The sequence below is a fragment of the Erinaceus europaeus genome, chromosome 9 (assembly GCF_950295315.1).
Source record: "Erinaceus europaeus chromosome 9, mEriEur2.1, whole genome shotgun sequence".
In the NCBI taxonomy this organism is placed as follows: domain Eukaryota; kingdom Metazoa; phylum Chordata; class Mammalia; order Eulipotyphla; family Erinaceidae; genus Erinaceus; species Erinaceus europaeus.
The window spans coordinates 31668266-31686850 of NC_080170.1; the positions used below are offsets into that span (position 1 = coordinate 31668266).

Here is an 18585-nt window from a genome sequence, read left to right on the forward strand (position 1 = left end):
CTGGTTTAATAATAAATAGTAATCAATAATAATAATAATAATAATAATAAATGCTAGACTGTGTCTTGCAGGCTTCCTATTGGGGGGATGATAATGAAAAATAAATTATTCTTGAGTCTTCTGTTTTGTATATATTTTGTTGTAGCTGGTGCTTCACTACTCAGGGCTGACTTTCTGGGATAGAGACAGAGAAGCTGGGGGGGGTGTAGAGACAGCAGCACCCACACTTCTGCTAATGCAGTGATGGTTGGGCTTGCAGGCACCCTTTCAGCTGAGCTATCTTAACAGCCTACCTCTGTGTTGGGCACATCCTTGGGCAGCTTTTGGTCCCAACAGGCCACCCCTGTGAAACTGTGAAACTGAGTCGAGCAGCTCAGGAAGTGGCACACTAGATGAAGCACTGGACTCTGACGCATAAGATCCTGAGTTCAGTACCTGGTGCTACATGTGCCAGAGTGATGCTCTGGTTCTGTCTCTTCTGTCATTCATAAATACATAAATATTAACTAAAGCATTAGTTTAATTAAAAAAAAAACTGAACTGGGGCTAAGGGGAGAAAGAGAAATTAGAGCACAGATTAGAATCAGGATGAGTGAACAGAAAAGAACAAATGGAAGCACATTTCCTTCTAGCCTGCTCAGCCAGCCTCCCATTCCTGGAAGCAGATCAGTGCAGTGAGATGTGTAAGCTTCCCTTACCTGGTGAAAGGTGATGATCTTGTCTGTACACAGATTGAAGTTAGAGATGAACAGTTAAATTAACCCCTCTGGACTCAATGGATCATCATTTTCATCGGTGGTCATAGAAGCACCTCCATGCTGAGCTTTCACTGGATCCAAGTCACACTGGCTGAACCCCTCAGAGGCTAGCAAGGCTAGTCCTATACCATCTGGTGGTCATATGGAATGAATTTTTGTTCTGATGCCATGGAGAGATTCAAGGTGGCCTTTTTTTTCAGCTCATAGTTTCCAGAGTTTGGGAATAAAACACTTTAACAACATTAAGAAGAACTGTCAAGGAAGGACAGCTAAGCACCAAAGAGCCCCTGTGTATAATATAATAACATGCTGGCATTTAGTGCTGACTGCTGCCTCTGGGGCAGATTCTTTATGGTCCTGAGCATAGAGGTGGAGATTCTTTATATGCTTTGTTGTATATAAAGTGAAAGGCCAAAGTCTTTCCTAGACAAGGTGAGGCCAGAACTTGACATTTTAGTGCTAGTGTGCCCCCCTTTGATCATGTGATCGAAGACCTTTGGTCTTATGCCCATCCACACACCTCCAATTTTCCTATGGGCCCATCAGTTAAAGCCTGTTGGGTTTAGAACTCACACATGACTGTATGTGAGGAACTAGGTTCAAGCCCTTTAGTCCCCACCTGCAGAAGGTAAGCTCCACTAGCAGTGGAAGTACTGCAGGTCTCTGTGTTTCTCTCTCCGCCTCTCCCTCCTATTTCTGTCTCTATCAAGTTAAAAAAAGAAATGGCTGCTGGGAGCAATGGATTCCTTCTGCAGACACCAAGTCTCAGTGATAACCCTGGTGGTGCAAAAACAAAACCAACCACAAAAAAACATTGGGAGATAGTGGATGCAGGTTCCTTCTTGGGTGGGCCCTAATACTTGTTTTTGTCACTCAGCTGAGGAAGTCCAGGCCTTTGGTCCACTCAGTTACAGCCTGGCATTGGGCAGTCTAGTCCCAGCAAGTGGGGGTACCCTCAGGGTTTGCAGGGGTGGCTGGTAGAACAAACTTCTCTGCACCCATTACTTTTGCTATCCTTGGCACAGCTGAAGATGAAATTTTCAAACTCAATCCATGGGGCTTGGCTGCGATACAGGCTTAGTAGATCTCCCGGTGAAGTTTGGTATCATGTATACAGGCAACAGCTGTTGCCTATTTTCTCCCAACAAGTGGGAGTCCTTGCTTGTTCTGGAACTCACCTGGGGAAGTGCAGGGAGATTTTCTTTGGTTGAGGATCCCAAGTCTTGTCGGTTCACTCACCAGGTACTCCCTTTATCAGGACTAAAAGTAGCTCGGTTTCTCTTGCACAGTCTCCATGTTGACTTCACCAGCTATCAGATTGAGCCATCATGTGACCAGGGTTTGGTAAGCTGGTTTTAGGGGATGTTTGGTCTGTGCTGGACTTGTTGGAAAGGAAAAGGCTATTAAGAACTGGTGGCCGACCCAGCTGAGTGCACACTACCATGCACAAGCCCCTGTCTCACCAGCAGTGACGCAGTGCTGCAGGTGTGTCCCTTTCTACCTCCCTCTTCTCAATTTCTCTATCCTATTAGATAAAAATAAAACACAGTTTGAGAAGGAGCTTGCAGTGAATATCAGGAAATGAGATAGAAACATGAGCAGCTGCTCTTCTAATAAACCACTAGTAAGTGAAAGAAAATAATCATGGGAGATGAGTTATTTGTAGAATAACCAGAATGAGGGGTTTGGGCAGTAGCACAGCGGGTTAAGTGCACGTGGCGGAAAGTGCAAGGACAGGCAGAAGAATCCGGGTTCGAGCCCCTGGCTCCCCACCTGCAGGGGAGTCGCTTCATAGGCGGTTAGGCAGGTCTGCAGGTATCTGTCTTTCTCCCCTCCTCTCTGTCTTATCCTCCTCTCTGCATTTCTCTCTGTCCTATCCAACAACAAACGATATGAACAATAACAATAATAACCACATCGAAGCTATAACAACAAGGACAACAAAAGGGGCCTCCAGGAGCAGTGGATTAGTGGTGCAGGCACCGAACCCCAGCAATAACCCTGGAGGCAAAAAAAAGAATAACCAGAATGAGTAGAATGAGAACTAGAATAACTAGTTATTTGTCACACAGAGAAACTTCAGTGGCAGTGGGGGAGATAGTCAACTTATTTCTGTGTGTCAGACTGTTCATATCTTATGGAGTAACAACAGATTTTCCTTACTAGCTTCAAAGGCTCTGAAATGTCATGGGTGGTCAGTGGAGACGTTGGAGATTTCTCTCAGGAGGAAAAATGAAAGATTTGGAGAGTTATTGTCAGATACTGGAGGACACAAGAAAAATCCAGGGTCCAGTTCAGTAGAAACAGACAGCTGGGGGCCAGGCAGTGACGCACCGGATTAAGTGCACATAGTATGAAGCAAGGACTGGCGCAAGGATCTCGGTTGGAGACCCTGGCTCCCCACCTGTGGTGAAGCAGGGCTGTAGGTATCTTATCTTTCTCTCCTCTTTGGTCTTCCCCTCCCCCTCTCAATTTCTCTGTCCTATCCAAAAAAGAAAAAAAAATTTGAAAAAATGGCCACTGTGCTGTCGCTTACGTGGGTGGCCTCTCAATCCGAGATAAGCTGCTGGCCCTCTCGTCACTGGTTCTAGTGACCACGTGAAACAGAAAGAAGCACCAGGAGAGGTTCAGGTATGAACTTCTACTTTATTTAGAATAAGTACAGGTTTTATAGCAAACAGAACAAAGGACATTTTTCAAATATGTCAGAAATTACAGGTTTCTTAAAGGTCAGCTACCCCTATGGTGGGGAGGTAGGAATGACAAGAATTGATGAGATACAGAAAGGTCAAAGCAATTAATTCCCACGATGCAAGGCATGTTAATTATCTAAAGGTATTAAGAAAAACACAGTGGTGAAACCAGTAAGGTGAGATAAAGCAGAGAAGGACAAAGCTTGATGTAAATCATAGATATCAAAGGCAAGGAAATAGGTGTGGGGGTCTCACTGCCAGGGTGCTGGCAAGGCTTGTGATGTAGTATGCTTATGTATGTGATCTAAGGATGAAAGGATGGTGAACTCTGAGTGAATATGGTGATCTCTGAGTGAATATGGTGAACCTGAGTGACCTTACAACCAGGCAGCCATTTGGTCTGCTAGCAGGGGAGTGAACTAAGTGTGAGAGGATGCAGGCTTTCTGTGAGGCTTTGAGAGGCTAACAAGGGGAAACTGATTCATGGAAAGCATTTCCCTCTTAGCTCCATCCCTAGAAGGGAGAGTCTAATAAGTGAGGTGTCTTTCCAGACCTCCATCACAAGGATGGGAGAGCTCCCCTAAGCTCTGCCAGCTTTCACGTAGTCCCATACCACTGGAGCAGGAGCAGTGCATTCGTAGTCCAGGCACTGACCCAGAACAATAACCCTGGGGGCAAAAAAAAAAAAGACTTTCAAAAATATACTGAAGATATACTACGGTGTGTGGTAGAGCACAGGACTCTCATATGAGAGGTCCCAGCTTCACTTGCTGCTAACACTAATAGCCAGAGTAGAGTGGTATTCTGGTCAAAATAGTTAAAACACTAGAGCCAGTATTTATGTGGGAGCACCGTGCAAAGCAAAGGGAAAGCTTTGTGAGCAGTGGAGAGGTGCTGAGGTGTTTCTCTTGCATTGTCTTTCACCCTCTCTCTGGAAAAGGGTGGGGGAACAGAGGGCCAGGAAGTTTCTACCAGGAGGTGTGGAAGGACGCCTGCAAGCATGAAGGCCCAGTGACACAAAAACAAAGAACAAAACCTCTAATACTAAATTAAATAGGAATGATGACAGTGTGGAAACTTATCTTAAAGAAAAAAGTTTCAATTTTTCACCACAGGCTGTGGGATTGTGGTATTATATAGCCCAAGCTCTATTGAGGTATGCTCTTTCTATACTAATTTTGTGCAAGGCTTTTTTTTTTTTTTGTCATAATGGATGTTAAATCTTGTCAAATGCTTTCTCTGCATCTCACAAGAATATTACATTAGTTTGTATGTTTGTTTTTTTATTTTTTTAACTTTTTAATATTTATTTTCCCTTTTTGCCCTTGTTGTCTTTTTGTTGTAGTTATTATCGTTGTTGATGATGCCACTGTTGTTGGATAGGACAGAAAGAAATAGAAAGAGATGGGGAAGACAGAGAGGGAGAAAGATAGACACCTGCAGACCTGTATCACCGCCTGTGAAGTGATGCCCCTGTAGGTGGGGAGCCAGGGGCTCAAACCAGGATCCTTATGCGGGTCCTTGTGCTTTGCGCCACATGCGCTTAACCTGCTGCACTACCGCCCAACTCCCAATTTGTATATTTGAGTCATCCTTATATCCCTGCAATAAACCCCACTTGGTCATGGTGTATAATCCTGTGTGTGTTAACTGAATTCAGTTTGCTTTTTTTTTTTTTCGCCTGAGAATCATCACATTTGTTTTATCAGATACTGTTCTATAATTTTGTGTGTGTGTGTGTGTGTGTGTGTGTGGTGTGTGTGTGGTGTGTGTGTGTGTGTGTGTGTGTGTGTGTGTGTGTGTGTGTGTGTGTGTGATGTATGTGTGTGAGAGAGATGTGTTTTTCTGGTTTTGGTGTCAGGGTCATGTTGGCTTCAGAAAGTGTATTGGAATATTCCCTCTGTTTTTAGGGGGAGAGTTGGGATTGTTTACAAGTTATTTTGAAAGTTGGGAAGTCTCAGTGGCAAAGTCATCTGATCCTGTAATTGTTTCTGTGTAAAAAATTTTTTAATTATTTCAGTTTTCATAGTTGTGAAAAGTTTACCCAGGTTTTCTGTTCTTTTTTCCCTTTATTGGGGATTAATGTTTTACATTTGACAGTGAATACAATAGCTTGTACATGCATAACATTTCCAATTTTCCACATAACAATATAACCCCCACTAGGTCCTCTGTCATCCTTTTTCTGGGACCTGCACCCATCCCCCCTCCCATCCACCCCAGAGTCTTACTTTGGTGCAGTACACCAACTCCAGGGTTTTCTATTCTTAGTGTAGTGTTACCATTCATTTTTATAGAAACTTGCCATTTCTTCTAGATTCTGTGCTACATAGTCACAGTTACATAGTAACTGTGATTTCTCCTCCTATTTCTTATTCTACTTGTCTGTTTTCTCTTAGTGAAATGGCTAGTTACAGGTTTGTTAGTCTAGTTTAACTTTTTAAAAATTTATTTCTTGGGGGATTAATGGTTTACAGTCAACAGTAAAATACAATAGTTTGTACATGTGCAACACTTCTTTTTTTTCCATATAATAACTCAGTCCCTGCTAGGTCCTCCTCTGCCATCATGTTCCAGGACCTGAACTCCCCCCACTCCCAACCCAGAGTCTTTTACTCTGGTGCTTGTTTAACTTTTTAAGAACCAACTCTGTTTCACTAACTGTATATCTGTGTGGTATTTATGTGTGTTTATTTATTTACTTATTTATTTATTTATTTTATTGCCACCAGGATTACTGCTGAGGCTCACTGCCTGCACAATGAATCCATCTTTTCTCATGGCCATGACTTCAGGTTTTTTACTTTTTCCTTTTCTTCAGTTTAATTTTCTTTAAAAAAATTTGATAGGACATAGAGAAATTAAGAGGGCAGTGAGGAAGAGAGACACCTGCATATCTACTTCACAGCTCTTAAAACGTCCCCCTTGCAGGTATGGAGTGGAGTTTGAACCTAGGTCCTTACACATGGTAGCGTGTGCTCAACTAGGTACTACTGCCCAATCCCTTGTATGTGGTTTCTACTACACTTGTTTCTGCTCTTACTTCTATTTACTTTCAATAGTTTTTGAATTTACTATCTTCTTTCTCTCTCTTTCTTTCTTTTTTTCCTCCAGGGATATTGCTGGGCCTGGTGCCTGCACTACCTATCCACTGCTCCCTTCCCATTTTGTTGCCCTTGTTGTTGCTGTTGTTATCATTGATGTTGTTGTTGCTGGATAGGACAGAAATAGAGAGAGGAGGGGAAGACGGGGGGGGGGGGTAGAAAGACAGACACCTGCAGACCTGCTTCACCACTTGTGAAGCGACTCTCCTGCAGGTGGGGAGCTGGGGGCTCGAACCGGGATTCTTATGCTGGTCCTTGTGCTTTGTGCCACATGCGCTTAACCTGCTGCTCCACCACCCGACCCCCGAATTTGCTATTTTTTTGGTTGCTTTAGGTGTATAATTAATTGAGATTTTCCTGGTTTCTTATTGATTGCCTGTTTTTGTTGGTTCTTTCTTAGTACTACTTTTTCTGCATTCCACAGGTTCTGATTATTTGGATCTTCATTTGTCTCCAAATAATTTTGATTTAACTTCCTCATGGACCCAGTGGTTACTGAGAAACACGCTGCTTAGTCTCCCCAAGTTAGATGGTCTTTTTTAATTTTGGTTTCATAGTTGAATTCTAATTTGTGACATTTTTATCAGAAAGAAAAGACTTCCGATGACTTTAGTCTTTAACTTCATTGACAATTGTTTTATGTTGCAGCATATGGCCTTTCTTTTGAGAGTTCCATTGACACTCGAGAAGCATAAATTATGCTTTTGGCGGGGTGACATATTCTTTAAATGTTAAGTAAGTCCTTCTGATCTGTTTTGTCATTTAAGGCAATTGTTTCCTTATTTTGTCTGGTTCTCATATCTGTACATGTAAGTAGAACCTTGCAATGATTATTTTGCTATTAGTATCACTCTTTTACTAACCATGTTTAATGTGTTTGGGTGCAAATATATTCATGAGTGTTGTATCTTGTCATATTAGGCCTTTAATCATTGTCTCTTTCCATCATATTCTTATTGCCAATTACCTTTTTAGCCGAATATCTATATATTGCCTGGTATAGATACAGCTGTGTTCACCCTTTTTAAATTGTTAAAATAATATTTATTTTTTGAGAGAGATGCAGAGAGAGACACCAGAGCACTGCTCAACTCTGGGATATGGTGGTGCGGGGGACTGAAGCTGGCACTTTGGAGCCTCAGGCATAAGAGTCTCTTTGCATAACTGTTATGCTATCTCCCTTGCCAGTGTTTACCCTTCTTTAGGCTGCCATTAGCCTGTGGAATTGCCTTCTAACCTTGTTTTGTTGAACTTGTATTTGTTTGGGAGCTACGGTGAGATTTCTTCTGGGCAGCATCAGGTTAGGTTATCTATTTATTTATTTAGATGATTTGAGGCCTTATATGTATGCTGTTTCACCACTGTGGGGCCACGTTGTCATTGAGACAGAGAGGTGGGAGAGACATGACAGCAGCAGAGCTACCTCTGGTGGCACGTCAATCCCACTTGATGTGGGACTCCTGTCTGGGCTGTGTGCATGGCAAAGCAGGCACCCTGCCTGGTGAGCTATTCTTCTGACCTGCGAAAGTTGGATTTTAAGAACATTTAGCTACTGAGAGCGAGAGATGCAACAGAGCACCACTCTGCTCCAGCGTATGCGCTGCCAGGGACCAGTGTTAGGACTTAGCACTCACAAGGATATGCTCGGCACACTGAACCATCCCCCCTCCTTGTGAAGTTTTGCTGTTTTCACCCGTTGAGCCTCTCCGTATCATACAATTGGTGAATTCAGATCTTTGATGCCTGTGGTAGTTAATGAAATATGAGTCTTTGCTGCCCTCTTCTTGTTTGGAGGTGTTATTAAAATTTTTCTTTTTTTGTTTTTCTTCTGTAGGTTTTAAGGTTACTCTGAGGTCTATCTATGCTTCTGTACTTGTGTGTTTTGGACATAGTGATCTTGTTCACACTCTAGTGGGCCACATTTTTACTCTTCCTTCTCATAGTATGTATTTATAGTGGCTCAATGCTTTGAAGTGGGAGTGTTTATAAAAGATTAATATTTCTTGCAAGGCCAGTTTGGTGGTAATGACTTGCTTTACTTGTTCATAGAACTTTTTATCCCTCCTTCAACAATAAGTGATACTCTGGAAGGGCGGAGTATCAGTTTTAAAAATCCTTTTCTTTAGAGATCTAGAAGAAGAAAAGGATTTTTTTTTAAACCGATACTCAACCTGTCAACGCCCATGTCCAGCAGAGAAGTAGTTACAGAAGCCAGACCCTCCCACCTTCTGCTCCCCATAAAGATCTTTGGTCCATACTCCCAGAGGGATAAAGAATAGGAAAACCTCTAATGGAGGGGAGTATATAACTCTGATGGTGGGAATTGAATTGTATGAAACTATACTCCTCTTATCCCACAATCTTGTCAATCATTATTAAATCACTAAAGCAAAAAAGAAAAATTGCTCCAAGTCATTGTCACAGAAATGCAAATAGACAATGAAATACCATATCAGTTTCTCCTTATACCACAATCTTGTCAGCCATTATTAAATCACTAATAGAATTTTTAAAAGTCCTTTTCTTTTCAGCACTTTGAAGTTCTCACCTGGAAAGTAAACAGATAACCGTGTGTGTGTGTGTGTGTTTGTGTGTGTGTGTGTGTGTGTGTGCATGTACACATACATGCTGTTCTAGGCTGACCTTTCTAGACACAGAAGAAAGGACAACACACTACCAAAGTTCTTTCAGTGTGGTGGATACCAGGCCCAAACCTGCATTACGCACATGGTAAAGCACTATCTAGGTGAACTGTTCTGTTGGCCGTTAGCAGGTTTCCTCAAATGTGATTTTTTTTCCCCTAGACACTTGTATTATTTTTTAGTTTACCACTTTAATGATGTAATGGATTATGATTTTGTAGTTTATTTTTGTTGGGAATTATTTGAGCCTCTTATATTTGGATGTTTAATTTCTTCTCCAAATTAGAGAAGTTCCTGGATATTATTTCTGTCAAGAACTCTTGGTTTCATTGCTCTTTTGTATTTATTTTCTGTTCTGATAACTCCATCCTTATTTCTACTAGCTCTTGACTGTCTCCTCCACCCCTGGGCTGGGATTCAGAGCTCACAATCTCCCCGCTGCCTAAATAAGGGAAGGAGGAAGAGAGTCTGAGGGTCTCTGCTGGAGGATCAGCCAGCACTGCAAGGAGGTGACCTAAAGAGTACAAAACTACTGGCCACAGGTGTTCATAGACGTCAATTTATAAAAAGAATTCTAGTGCTAAAGAGTTGTTCTGTTCACGTTCTTTTGAAGAGAAGACCTAACCAGCTCTCACCAAAGTTTCTCTCATGAGCTGAGGTCAGTGTGTAACTAGGCTGCCTGCCTTCTAAGGCTATGGGGTGGGAGTATCTTGTTTCCTTGCCTTTTCCAGCTCCCAAAGGCTGCCTGCTCCCTTGGGCTCAGGGATTCCCCCGCCTCAAATCCAGCAGCAACGCTTCTCCTGCACGTGACACACTTGTCTCTTCCCCCACCAGTCCATCCAGTGACCAGGTGTTCTTGCTTCTAGGACTTAGAGCCACAGGTTCCACAGATTCAGACCCGGGACTCTGGGACCACCAGCGAGCCCCACCTCTGCCTGAGAGACCACTGCGTCGTACTTAGCACTGTGTGGGTGAGCAGCTGTGGCCCCCAGCCCCAGCTTCCATGTGTCCTGCGGCTGGACTGGCTGACCACAGGCTGTTCTGTGGCCACTTTGTCCCACTCTCCCATCAGACACCCCTCTTCCCTCCTCCCCTGCGGGAGACAAATAGCAGATACTCATGAAATGTACCCAAAGGCACAATCCCGAACCTGCTGAGCTGCAGCCTTGATTTCTGGCTGTCTCTATCCAATAAATAGAGATAATTAAAAAAAAAAAGAGGTCACCATGAGGTGTCATTGGGGCTGTGTCCTCTGAAGGCTAGGTAAACCCTTCCTGTCTTATGGTGGTGGCTTCCCCTCCTTGGTGTCTGTGACTCACAGCTATACCCATCTGGAGCAGAGGGAGACATCGCAGTACTGGAGCTTCCTCCAGTGCCTCAGCATCTCTTGTATGGTGCTGGGGGGGGAGGGTTCCAAACCTGGACTACATGTATAGCAAGGCACATGCCCGACCCAGTGAGCTGTCTCTCAGGTCCAAAGCTTGCATTTTAAAAAATATTTATTTCCTTTTTGTTGCCCTTGTTTTTATTGTTGTTGTAGTTACTATTGCCAATGTTGTCATTGTTGGATAGGACAGAGAGATGGAGAGAGGAGGGGAAGACAAAAGGGGAGAGAAAGATGTCACCTGTAGACCTGCTTCACTGCCTGTGAAGCGACTCCCCTACAGGTGGGGAGCCGGCGGCTCGAACCGGGATCCTTAACTCCACTCCTTTCGCTTTGCACCACGTGCGCTTAACCATTGCTACTGCCCGACTGCCCAAAGCTTGCATTTAATGAATTCCATGTGCTGCTGCAGTTAGGGCTCCAGGGTCTATACTTTGAGAACTCTCTAGATGCTGGCTGGGCCCCCTGGAGTTGCCAGGGAGGTGTCAGGAGTGACGTGGAGCCTTGGGAATGAATGGCCATCAGGACACAGCTGAAGAGGAATAGGAGGACAAGACATTCATTCCAAAGGCCTGGGAGTACCACAAGAGTAAAGTTTCTCAAAAGTGAGGCCTCTCAAGCTTGGGCAGTTCTGGTCCAGGCCCTCAGACATAGAGGCAGCTACATGTCCTCTGTGGGGGGAGGGGGGGGCCCTGGAGGGCCCTGCGTGACAACTGGCCATTTCTTAAGCAGCAACATGAGAAGGAGGCAGTCTGCCAGTCCTTTCTATAGAAGTTCCACTCCATGTTTCTACAGTGTTTTTTTTGTTTTGTTTTACATTATTTTACTTATTAGATATAGAGAAATTGAGAGGGAAGGGGGGAGGCAGGAGAGACGGCTGTAGCACTGCTTCAACACTCATGAAGCTTCCATGCCATAGGTGAGGACCAGGGGCTTGAACCTGGGCCCTCACACATTGTAATGTGTGTACTCAATTAAATGTGCCACCACCTAGCGCCCAAGAATGGCATTTTTTTAAAGAGATGCCACAACCATTTTTTATTATATTTATTTTCCCTTTTGTTGCCCTTGTTTTTTGTGTATTTTATTTATTTTCATTTTAGAGAGATGCAGAGAGAGAGAGAGACAAAGAGAGAGAAACACCAGAGCACTGATCAGCTCTGGTTTATGGTGGTGCAGGGGATTGAACCTGGGATTTAGGAGCCTCAGGCATGAGAGTCTGTTTGCATAACCATTATGTTGTCTCCCCCACCCTGGTTTTTTTCTTTATTATTGTTGTTATTGATGTTGTCGTAGAATGGCATTTCTTTTAAGAAGCTAAAACTGCCCTAACAGTGTCTCCACAAAGCTATAGTTTATTTTCACTGAAAAGCTATTGGTATTTCCAGAGAGGGAGGGTATAAGATTGCTTGCCCTGTACAGAAAACACTTCATCATATGCAGGACCCAGGTTTGAACCCCCAACCACCAAATGGTAGTACTGTGCCAATAGGAAGCATCACAAGTAGTGGGGAAAGTGTCTTGAAAAATAAAAGGGAGTGGGGGGCAGTGGTACAGGGTTAACTACACTTATTACCAAGTGCAAGGACCTGGGTGGGAGCCCCTGCACCCCACCTACAGGGGGTCCACTTCACTTTCTGCAGGGTGTCTTATCTTTACCTCCCTATCTTTTCTCAATTTCTCTGTCCTATCTAATGATTTATTAAATATTTTTATTATTGGATAAAGACAAAAACTGAAAGTGGAGAAGATTAGAGGGAGGGAGAGAGAGAGAGACACCTGCAAGTCTGCTTCACCACTCATGAAGCTTCTTCCCAGCACGGGGGGGGGGGGTATAATTTTAAAAATTAGAAAGGGAAAAATGGCTACTAGGTGTGGTAGACTTGTATTACCGGCACCAAGCCCCAGTAATCACCCTGGTGACAATAAAATAAACTTTTTTAAAGGGAGGAGGTCAGCGCACGTGGCGCAAAGCACAGGGACCAGCGTAAGGATCCTGGTTCGAACCCCGGCTCCCCACCTGCAGGGGAGTCGCTTCACGGGCGGTGAAGCAGGTCTGCAGGTGTCTATCTTTCTCTCCCCTCTCTCTCTGTCTTCCCCTCCTCTCTCCATTTCTCTCTGTCCTATCCAACAACAAAGCAACGTCAACAATGGCAATAATAACCGCAACGAGGCTGCAACAACTAGGGCAACAAAAAGGGGGAAAAATGGCCTCCAGGAGCGGTGGATTCATGGTGCAGGCACCGAGCCCAGCAATAACCCTGGAGGGAAAAAATAAATAAATAAATAAATAAATAAATAAATAAATATTAAAAAAAAAAAAAAAAGGGAGGAGGTCGGAGGGGGGAGAAGAAGGAATTAGATAATCTCCTATGAGACACAAAGCTTTATTTTCATGTGGTTGCATCAAAGATTTTTCCCTCCAGCGCTAAAGTCCAGGCTTGGAATTAATTATGGAGGAGCCTGATGGAGGAAGAGGAGGGGTCTATAATTCCAAGAGCACATTTCACAGTTTCTCTCAAACCTGGAGCAAAGGGAGTAGAGTTGGTAACAGAGAAATACTTGTCCCTGTCACTGCCATGGGAACAGTGACTATGGGGTCCCTGCGGCATCTACACAGAAGACCTGCCTCTGGGAAATGGGGTCTTGTTTGCCCTCATTCAGTGGCTGCTATGCACACACACCCTCATGCTGTTTTTGAGCTGTGGTAACAACTTTAAACTTCATAATTTTAGTTTTGGGGGTGGTGGGGGGACACAGGAGCTCCCAGTGAGGCCTGTCTCCCCTCCACATGCCAGCTTCTCAGACTCGGCACCTACATGTCCCCTCCAGCCTTCTCATTTGGCAAAACCACAATGCCATACCCTTCCATTCATTACCGTTCATTCGCCTTAAAAGGTCACTCCTGTGAGTCAAGGCTTAGCCGGAGACAAGCAAACCATCCATCCATGGATGAGGACTGCCTGGCCGCCGGCTTTGGACAGAGGGGCCAGGATGTGGCCTTTCCTCCTCTGGCAGCCTCACATAAAGCAAGTCAGTTCATGGCTCCCAGGACAGAGTCAGGGATCTTCCCACGGAGTCAGAGGCCAAGGCTCATGGGCCAGTTGCTTTTCTGGTTCAGCCACAGTGGGGAGAGGGGAGAGGGAGAGACACAGAGACACCTGCAGCCCTGCTTCCCCACTTGTAAAGTTTTCCCCCTGCAGGTGGGTGCTGGGGGCTTGAACCGTGTCCTTGTGCATCATAATATGTGCACTCAACCAGGCACGCCACCACTCAGCCCCTCACGGTGACCTCTTAACCTCCACAGCTGTGAGAATCTTTTCTGTGGTGTAGACACCTGGTTTGTGGCATTTGTGTATCACTGTCCTCTGGCTGCTGTCACACACACTACTGGTGGCCTCCCTTCCAGATTTGAATCTTGCCTACAGGAACCGCGGGTATGGCCACATTCCAACTTTTTGGATGACTTTCTTCCATAGTTTCTATCCCCGTCTCTTTTTATAGAGACAAAGTGAAAGAGAACACAGCACTAAAGCTTCTCTCAATAAGGTGGGGGCTGAGCCTGAACCTGGGTTGTGAGCTGTTACACCCATTTTTTTAATGTTATGTTTAAATTTTATATTTATTGGATAGAGGCAGAAAAAATAGACAGGGGAGAGAGAGACACACACGCAGTACTGTTTCACCTTTTGTGAACCTTTCTCCATGCAGGTGGGGACCAGGGGCTGAACCCAGGTCCTTATGCACTGTAATGTGTGCACTTAACCAGGTGCAGCACCACCTGGCCCAACTTTCTTCTTTTAGTTAATCTATTTAACTTTTGCCTCCAGGGTTATTGCTGGGGCTCGGTGCCTGCATTATGAATCCACTGCTCTTGGAGGCCATTTTTTCCCATTTTTTGTTGCCCTTATCATTATTACTGTTACTGCTGTTGCTGTGGACAGGACAGAAATTGAGGGAAGAGAGGGAGACAGGGAGAGAAAGAGAAGACACCTGCAGAACTGCTTCACCACTTGTGTGGCAAACCCCTGCAGGTGGGGAGCCAGGGGGCTCTAACCAGGATCCTTACACTCATCTCTGAGCTTATAATTATTATTAAGCTTCACTCAGGCACATTCAATGCCAGGGTCTGAATTTCGGACCCAGTACTTGAGTCCAACGCTTTTATTCACTGTACTACTTCCCAACTGTGGCTTTTTCTTTGTGGAAGAGCTTGTTTTGGACAGGATTAGGGCGGTGCACAGCACCTCTCATCTCTCTCACACACACCGGTCTCCTTCAGGCGTGGCTAGCATGGACGTGCCAGGCAGAAGGGCAGAGCTGCCTGCTTCCTTCCTGGGAGCTCTGTGACTTTGAGCACATGTCTCCCTTACCCCCCCACCTCCAGCCCCCAAGCCATGCTGCCTTTGTCCCTGGGGTGGAGGTGCTGTGGCGAGCTGGGCCAGGAGCCTTGTGGCTGCCTGTCTGGCTAGTAACGTGCATTTGCATTAGTGCTGACCTCATGCTGGCCATGACCTTCACAAGCATTTTCAATCAATCACAAGTCAGGGCCCTACTCTCTGAAGCCTCCCTGGACTAAGAGGCTTGTGTCTCCTCACCCCCACCCACCCACCCCCACTGCAGGGACTGCCCCTCCTGGAGGAAGATGGGGGGAAGACTCCAGAAAGGATGTTAATGGTCCTGCTGCTCTGGCCTTGGATCTAGGCCTCTCTAGACATAATTAAGCAGAAATCTCTTAGGAGCTGCTAATTCCTTCCTTCAGGGCATATGGTCACATGACCACTTGCTTGGTTTGTGGACTTGTCCTTTTTATAAGAGCTTGTCTCCAGAAAGGATTAGGGCAGAGTGCAGTGAGTGCGTTCAGCTGTCTTTTCAGGAAAAAAAGCATGTCCAAGTACCTCCTCTGTCTCCCAGATGGGCTGCTGTGACCACTGTGAGAGGCCTTGCCCACCTCAGGGATGTATGAGTTTCAGCTCTTTGACCAATACTGATTGGGCCTCTCTTCTCTGTCATACCTTAAGCAGCCTGCAGTGGCGCCTGCCTGCCCATTGGCTCTTTCTGCCTCTAGGCACCCCTGAGGAGCTGTAGCCACTCTGCCTGCCTTCTCAGTTTTGGGAAACCATTCTCTCTCTTCTAAACTGGATCAGCCCCCAGTCTCTGTCCCTAGCTGTTAAGTCAACCAGAGTCAAATCAGTCCCACACAACCTACTTAAAGGCTGACTCCCCCTGACACCCAAAGCAGGGCTGTTTCTGCTTCTAGAACCTGTGTGTTACTCTCCTGTGGACCACAGACATGGTTTAATTGGGGACAGCCAGTGTGAAAGGCCAGATTCAGACACAGTCCCCGAGGGAGGCCCTGTGGTATGGCTCTGCCTGTCCCTTTATCTCAGGACAGGAGGCAGAGTGACTCACAGGAAGAAGCCCCTGGGAGACGAACTGCCTGGTTGGTCTCTCAATGATAAAACACAACCAGAAATACAAAAAAAAAAAATCTGATTTTGGACAAAACATAGATGCTTTTAAGACTGCCTAATTAAAACAGAATCAGGAAATTAAATGAGCAAGGAAAGCAGCTCTTCAGCAAGCTGGGCTTGTCCCTCTTGGCCCCTCGCCTGTGAACTGGCTCCTGCTTCTTCCCTGCAGAATCCAGCGGCACCTTGCCCACTGGCTTTGTTTGTCTCTAACAGTGGAGTCTGAGTACTGTTTAAAATGTGCACATGGGCCAGAGCGTAGATGTGCTGGCAGTGGGAGTGTGGCCTTTTATTGGTTGGGGGGGATGTCAGAGTGAGCTCACGTTACGGTGTTGGTGATAGGTGGGTTCAGAAGTCCCGTTCAGCCATATCTGTGTGGACCCCTCTACACTCTGCTGCTCATAGGGGCTTCTGGGGTTAAAGGGGACAGCTTCAGTGGGCCCACTCCATGGGGCTTCCCTGTCCAAAGACAGGGACCAGACCTCTCTTGGTGTGACCCAGTACCCTCAGCACTAATTGTGTTCACTGGATGGCTCAACAGATACTGACACTGAATTTCAAATTCTGTAGAAATTGAAGTTTTCCTGATCTCATCCTGCACCTCTGCCCCCAGGAAACCAGAGTCCAAGCCTCCCCAGGCCTGAGCTCCCCTGTCCCACACTGAGAAACTGAGGCCTCTACAAACAGGGCACCCGCTGCCTGAGACTCCACCTTCCAGCAGCAGGTTTGGGGATGGGAGCAGAATGACACGTAGTTTTTTGTATCTTCTGTTCTCGTGCCTAGGTGGCTAATGCGGACTGAGTCTGACATGTCAGTAGAGTGAAGCCACTGTTTTAAGGGACACAGAAGCTGCTTCAAGACCAGGCAGGGTGCTTGTAGGCAGGTCCCACTCCTCTAGCCCCTGGCTTCCCAGCATTTTTAAAGATTCTGTGAGAGAGATACATGGCATCTGGTCTGTTTAAAATGGGACAATTGTGTAGTTGTTATGTTCCTGGGCGGAGTGTCAAAAAAGGGAATTGATGTTCTCAGGGCCTAACTTAATCATGACCATGTGAAATAACTTCAACATGAGGCAGGACACTCCCTGTCCTCTCTAGAAAGTATTTACTAATTGGCTGGTTTTCTTTCTGTATTATGACAAAGTTCTGAGCAGTTTCAAAAGCTCCCATGGTGCAGGCATGCAGACTCTCTATGTGCAGTGGAACCAGCTCAGCTGTTCCCAAAGTTGCCCCTGCACATGCACATCCAGAGGCTATAGCCTGTTCGTGCAGGTGAGGAAGGACAGACCTATGTGGGGACATGCTGGCCAGCCACTCACCTTGCCCTGACCACAGGTCTGCATGGCTGTCCCTGCCGTCTTTGTGAAAGGAGCACTTCCACTCACCTCTGTCTGAAAGCCTAGGGTCCCTGCTAGGCTGAGCCTATGGGTGGAGAGAGGTCTTGGGTGAGGTGAAGGGTATCCCCCCTCACGTATCCCCCTCCCAGCTGTCCTCAGAGACTTATGACAGCATTTCTCTCCTGAGGCTCTCTCATACCAGCGCAGTGCACACCCAAGTGAAAATCTTTTCTCCTAAAAAAAGTCTAATTTCATTTGGTATAAAAAGGTCATGGCAGCCTTTCACCTCACCTGAAGAGGGATTCTTGTATGTGTGCTACTGAGCCCTTTTCCTTTTGCAGGTGAATCGAGAAAAGAAGTTTGCCGCGGGCGTAGCCTTTACTGCAGGGGCGTACCACATGACGGTGAGAACTGGGCAGGGGTTCTGGATTTGCTCTAAATGACAATAGGTAAGATGAGAGTTGGGCTTCGGTTTTCCCGCTCAAGAGTGAGGCAGGAACTCAAGCGCACTTGCCCATCTGGTCCAAGCTGTCTACCGGCACTGCCATGCCTCTGGATTCAGATTCAGACCAAAGCTCAGTCCTCTCCCTTAGTCGGTGACACTCCCCACTGGCAGAGGACACTCCAGGGTTGCTTGCTGGAGGACTCAGTCTGACCAAACTGGAATTATGTGGACAGTGGCATCACATGACTGCCCTGTGCCACAGTGGTGTCACCACAGCAGCTAGGCAAGCAGTGGCAGATAGGGCAGCTACATGGGGTAGCCAGTCCTCGCCACACCAGGAGGCTGCCAGTGCTGGATGACTTCACATGTGAGGCATGGAGCGGCCTCAAGCTCATCTTGTCTTTAGGAAAAGAGCAACTATACCTCAAGTCAGCAGACTGGGTTGGAGGCGGGGGGCATAGAAACAAAGATGGTCCCAATTTTTCTTAATATTATCTAGGGCAGGTGAGATAACAATGGCTATGCGAGACTTTTGGTGCCTGAGGCCCTAAAGTCCCAGCTTCAGTACCCTGCACCACCATAAGCCAGAGCTAAGCAGCACTCTGGCAGGAAAAAAAAAATCGTTAACTTGAGCATAGCCCTGACATGTGCAATGCTAGCTTGAGTGTGAAAGAAACACTTCTATCCACTGTGCTACCTCTTAGGCCACTGTGGTCCCAGTTCTGAGCTGAGGACTTGCATATGGCAGTGGC

General features: G+C 45.9%; 1 protein-coding gene and 1 long non-coding RNA gene across 4 annotated transcripts in view; one reads left to right on the forward strand and one right to left on the reverse strand.

Moving 5' to 3' along the window:
- LOC132540374 (uncharacterized) overlaps window positions 1-4223 on the reverse strand; it is a 106292-nt gene extending 102069 nt beyond the window's left edge. The window contains exon 1 of the long non-coding RNA XR_009551552.1: window positions 3779-4223. This is a non-coding gene — a long non-coding RNA (uncharacterized LOC132540374). The remainder of the gene's footprint in view (window positions 1-3778) is intronic.
- The window catches only part of LOC107522395 (retinoic acid receptor responder protein 1), a 37650-nt gene that overhangs the window by 12135 nt on the left and 6930 nt on the right, over window positions 1-18585 (forward strand). For 2 of the 3 annotated variants that reach the window (XM_060197588.1, XM_060197589.1), the window contains exon 2: window positions 17730-17792. In XM_060197588.1, the coding sequence (XP_060053571.1) occupies window positions 17730-17792 (63 nt within the window). Of the gene's footprint in view, window positions 1-17068; window positions 17324-17729; window positions 17793-18585 lie in introns of those variants that run through there. The other variant, XM_060197590.1, reaches the window with a different exon arrangement.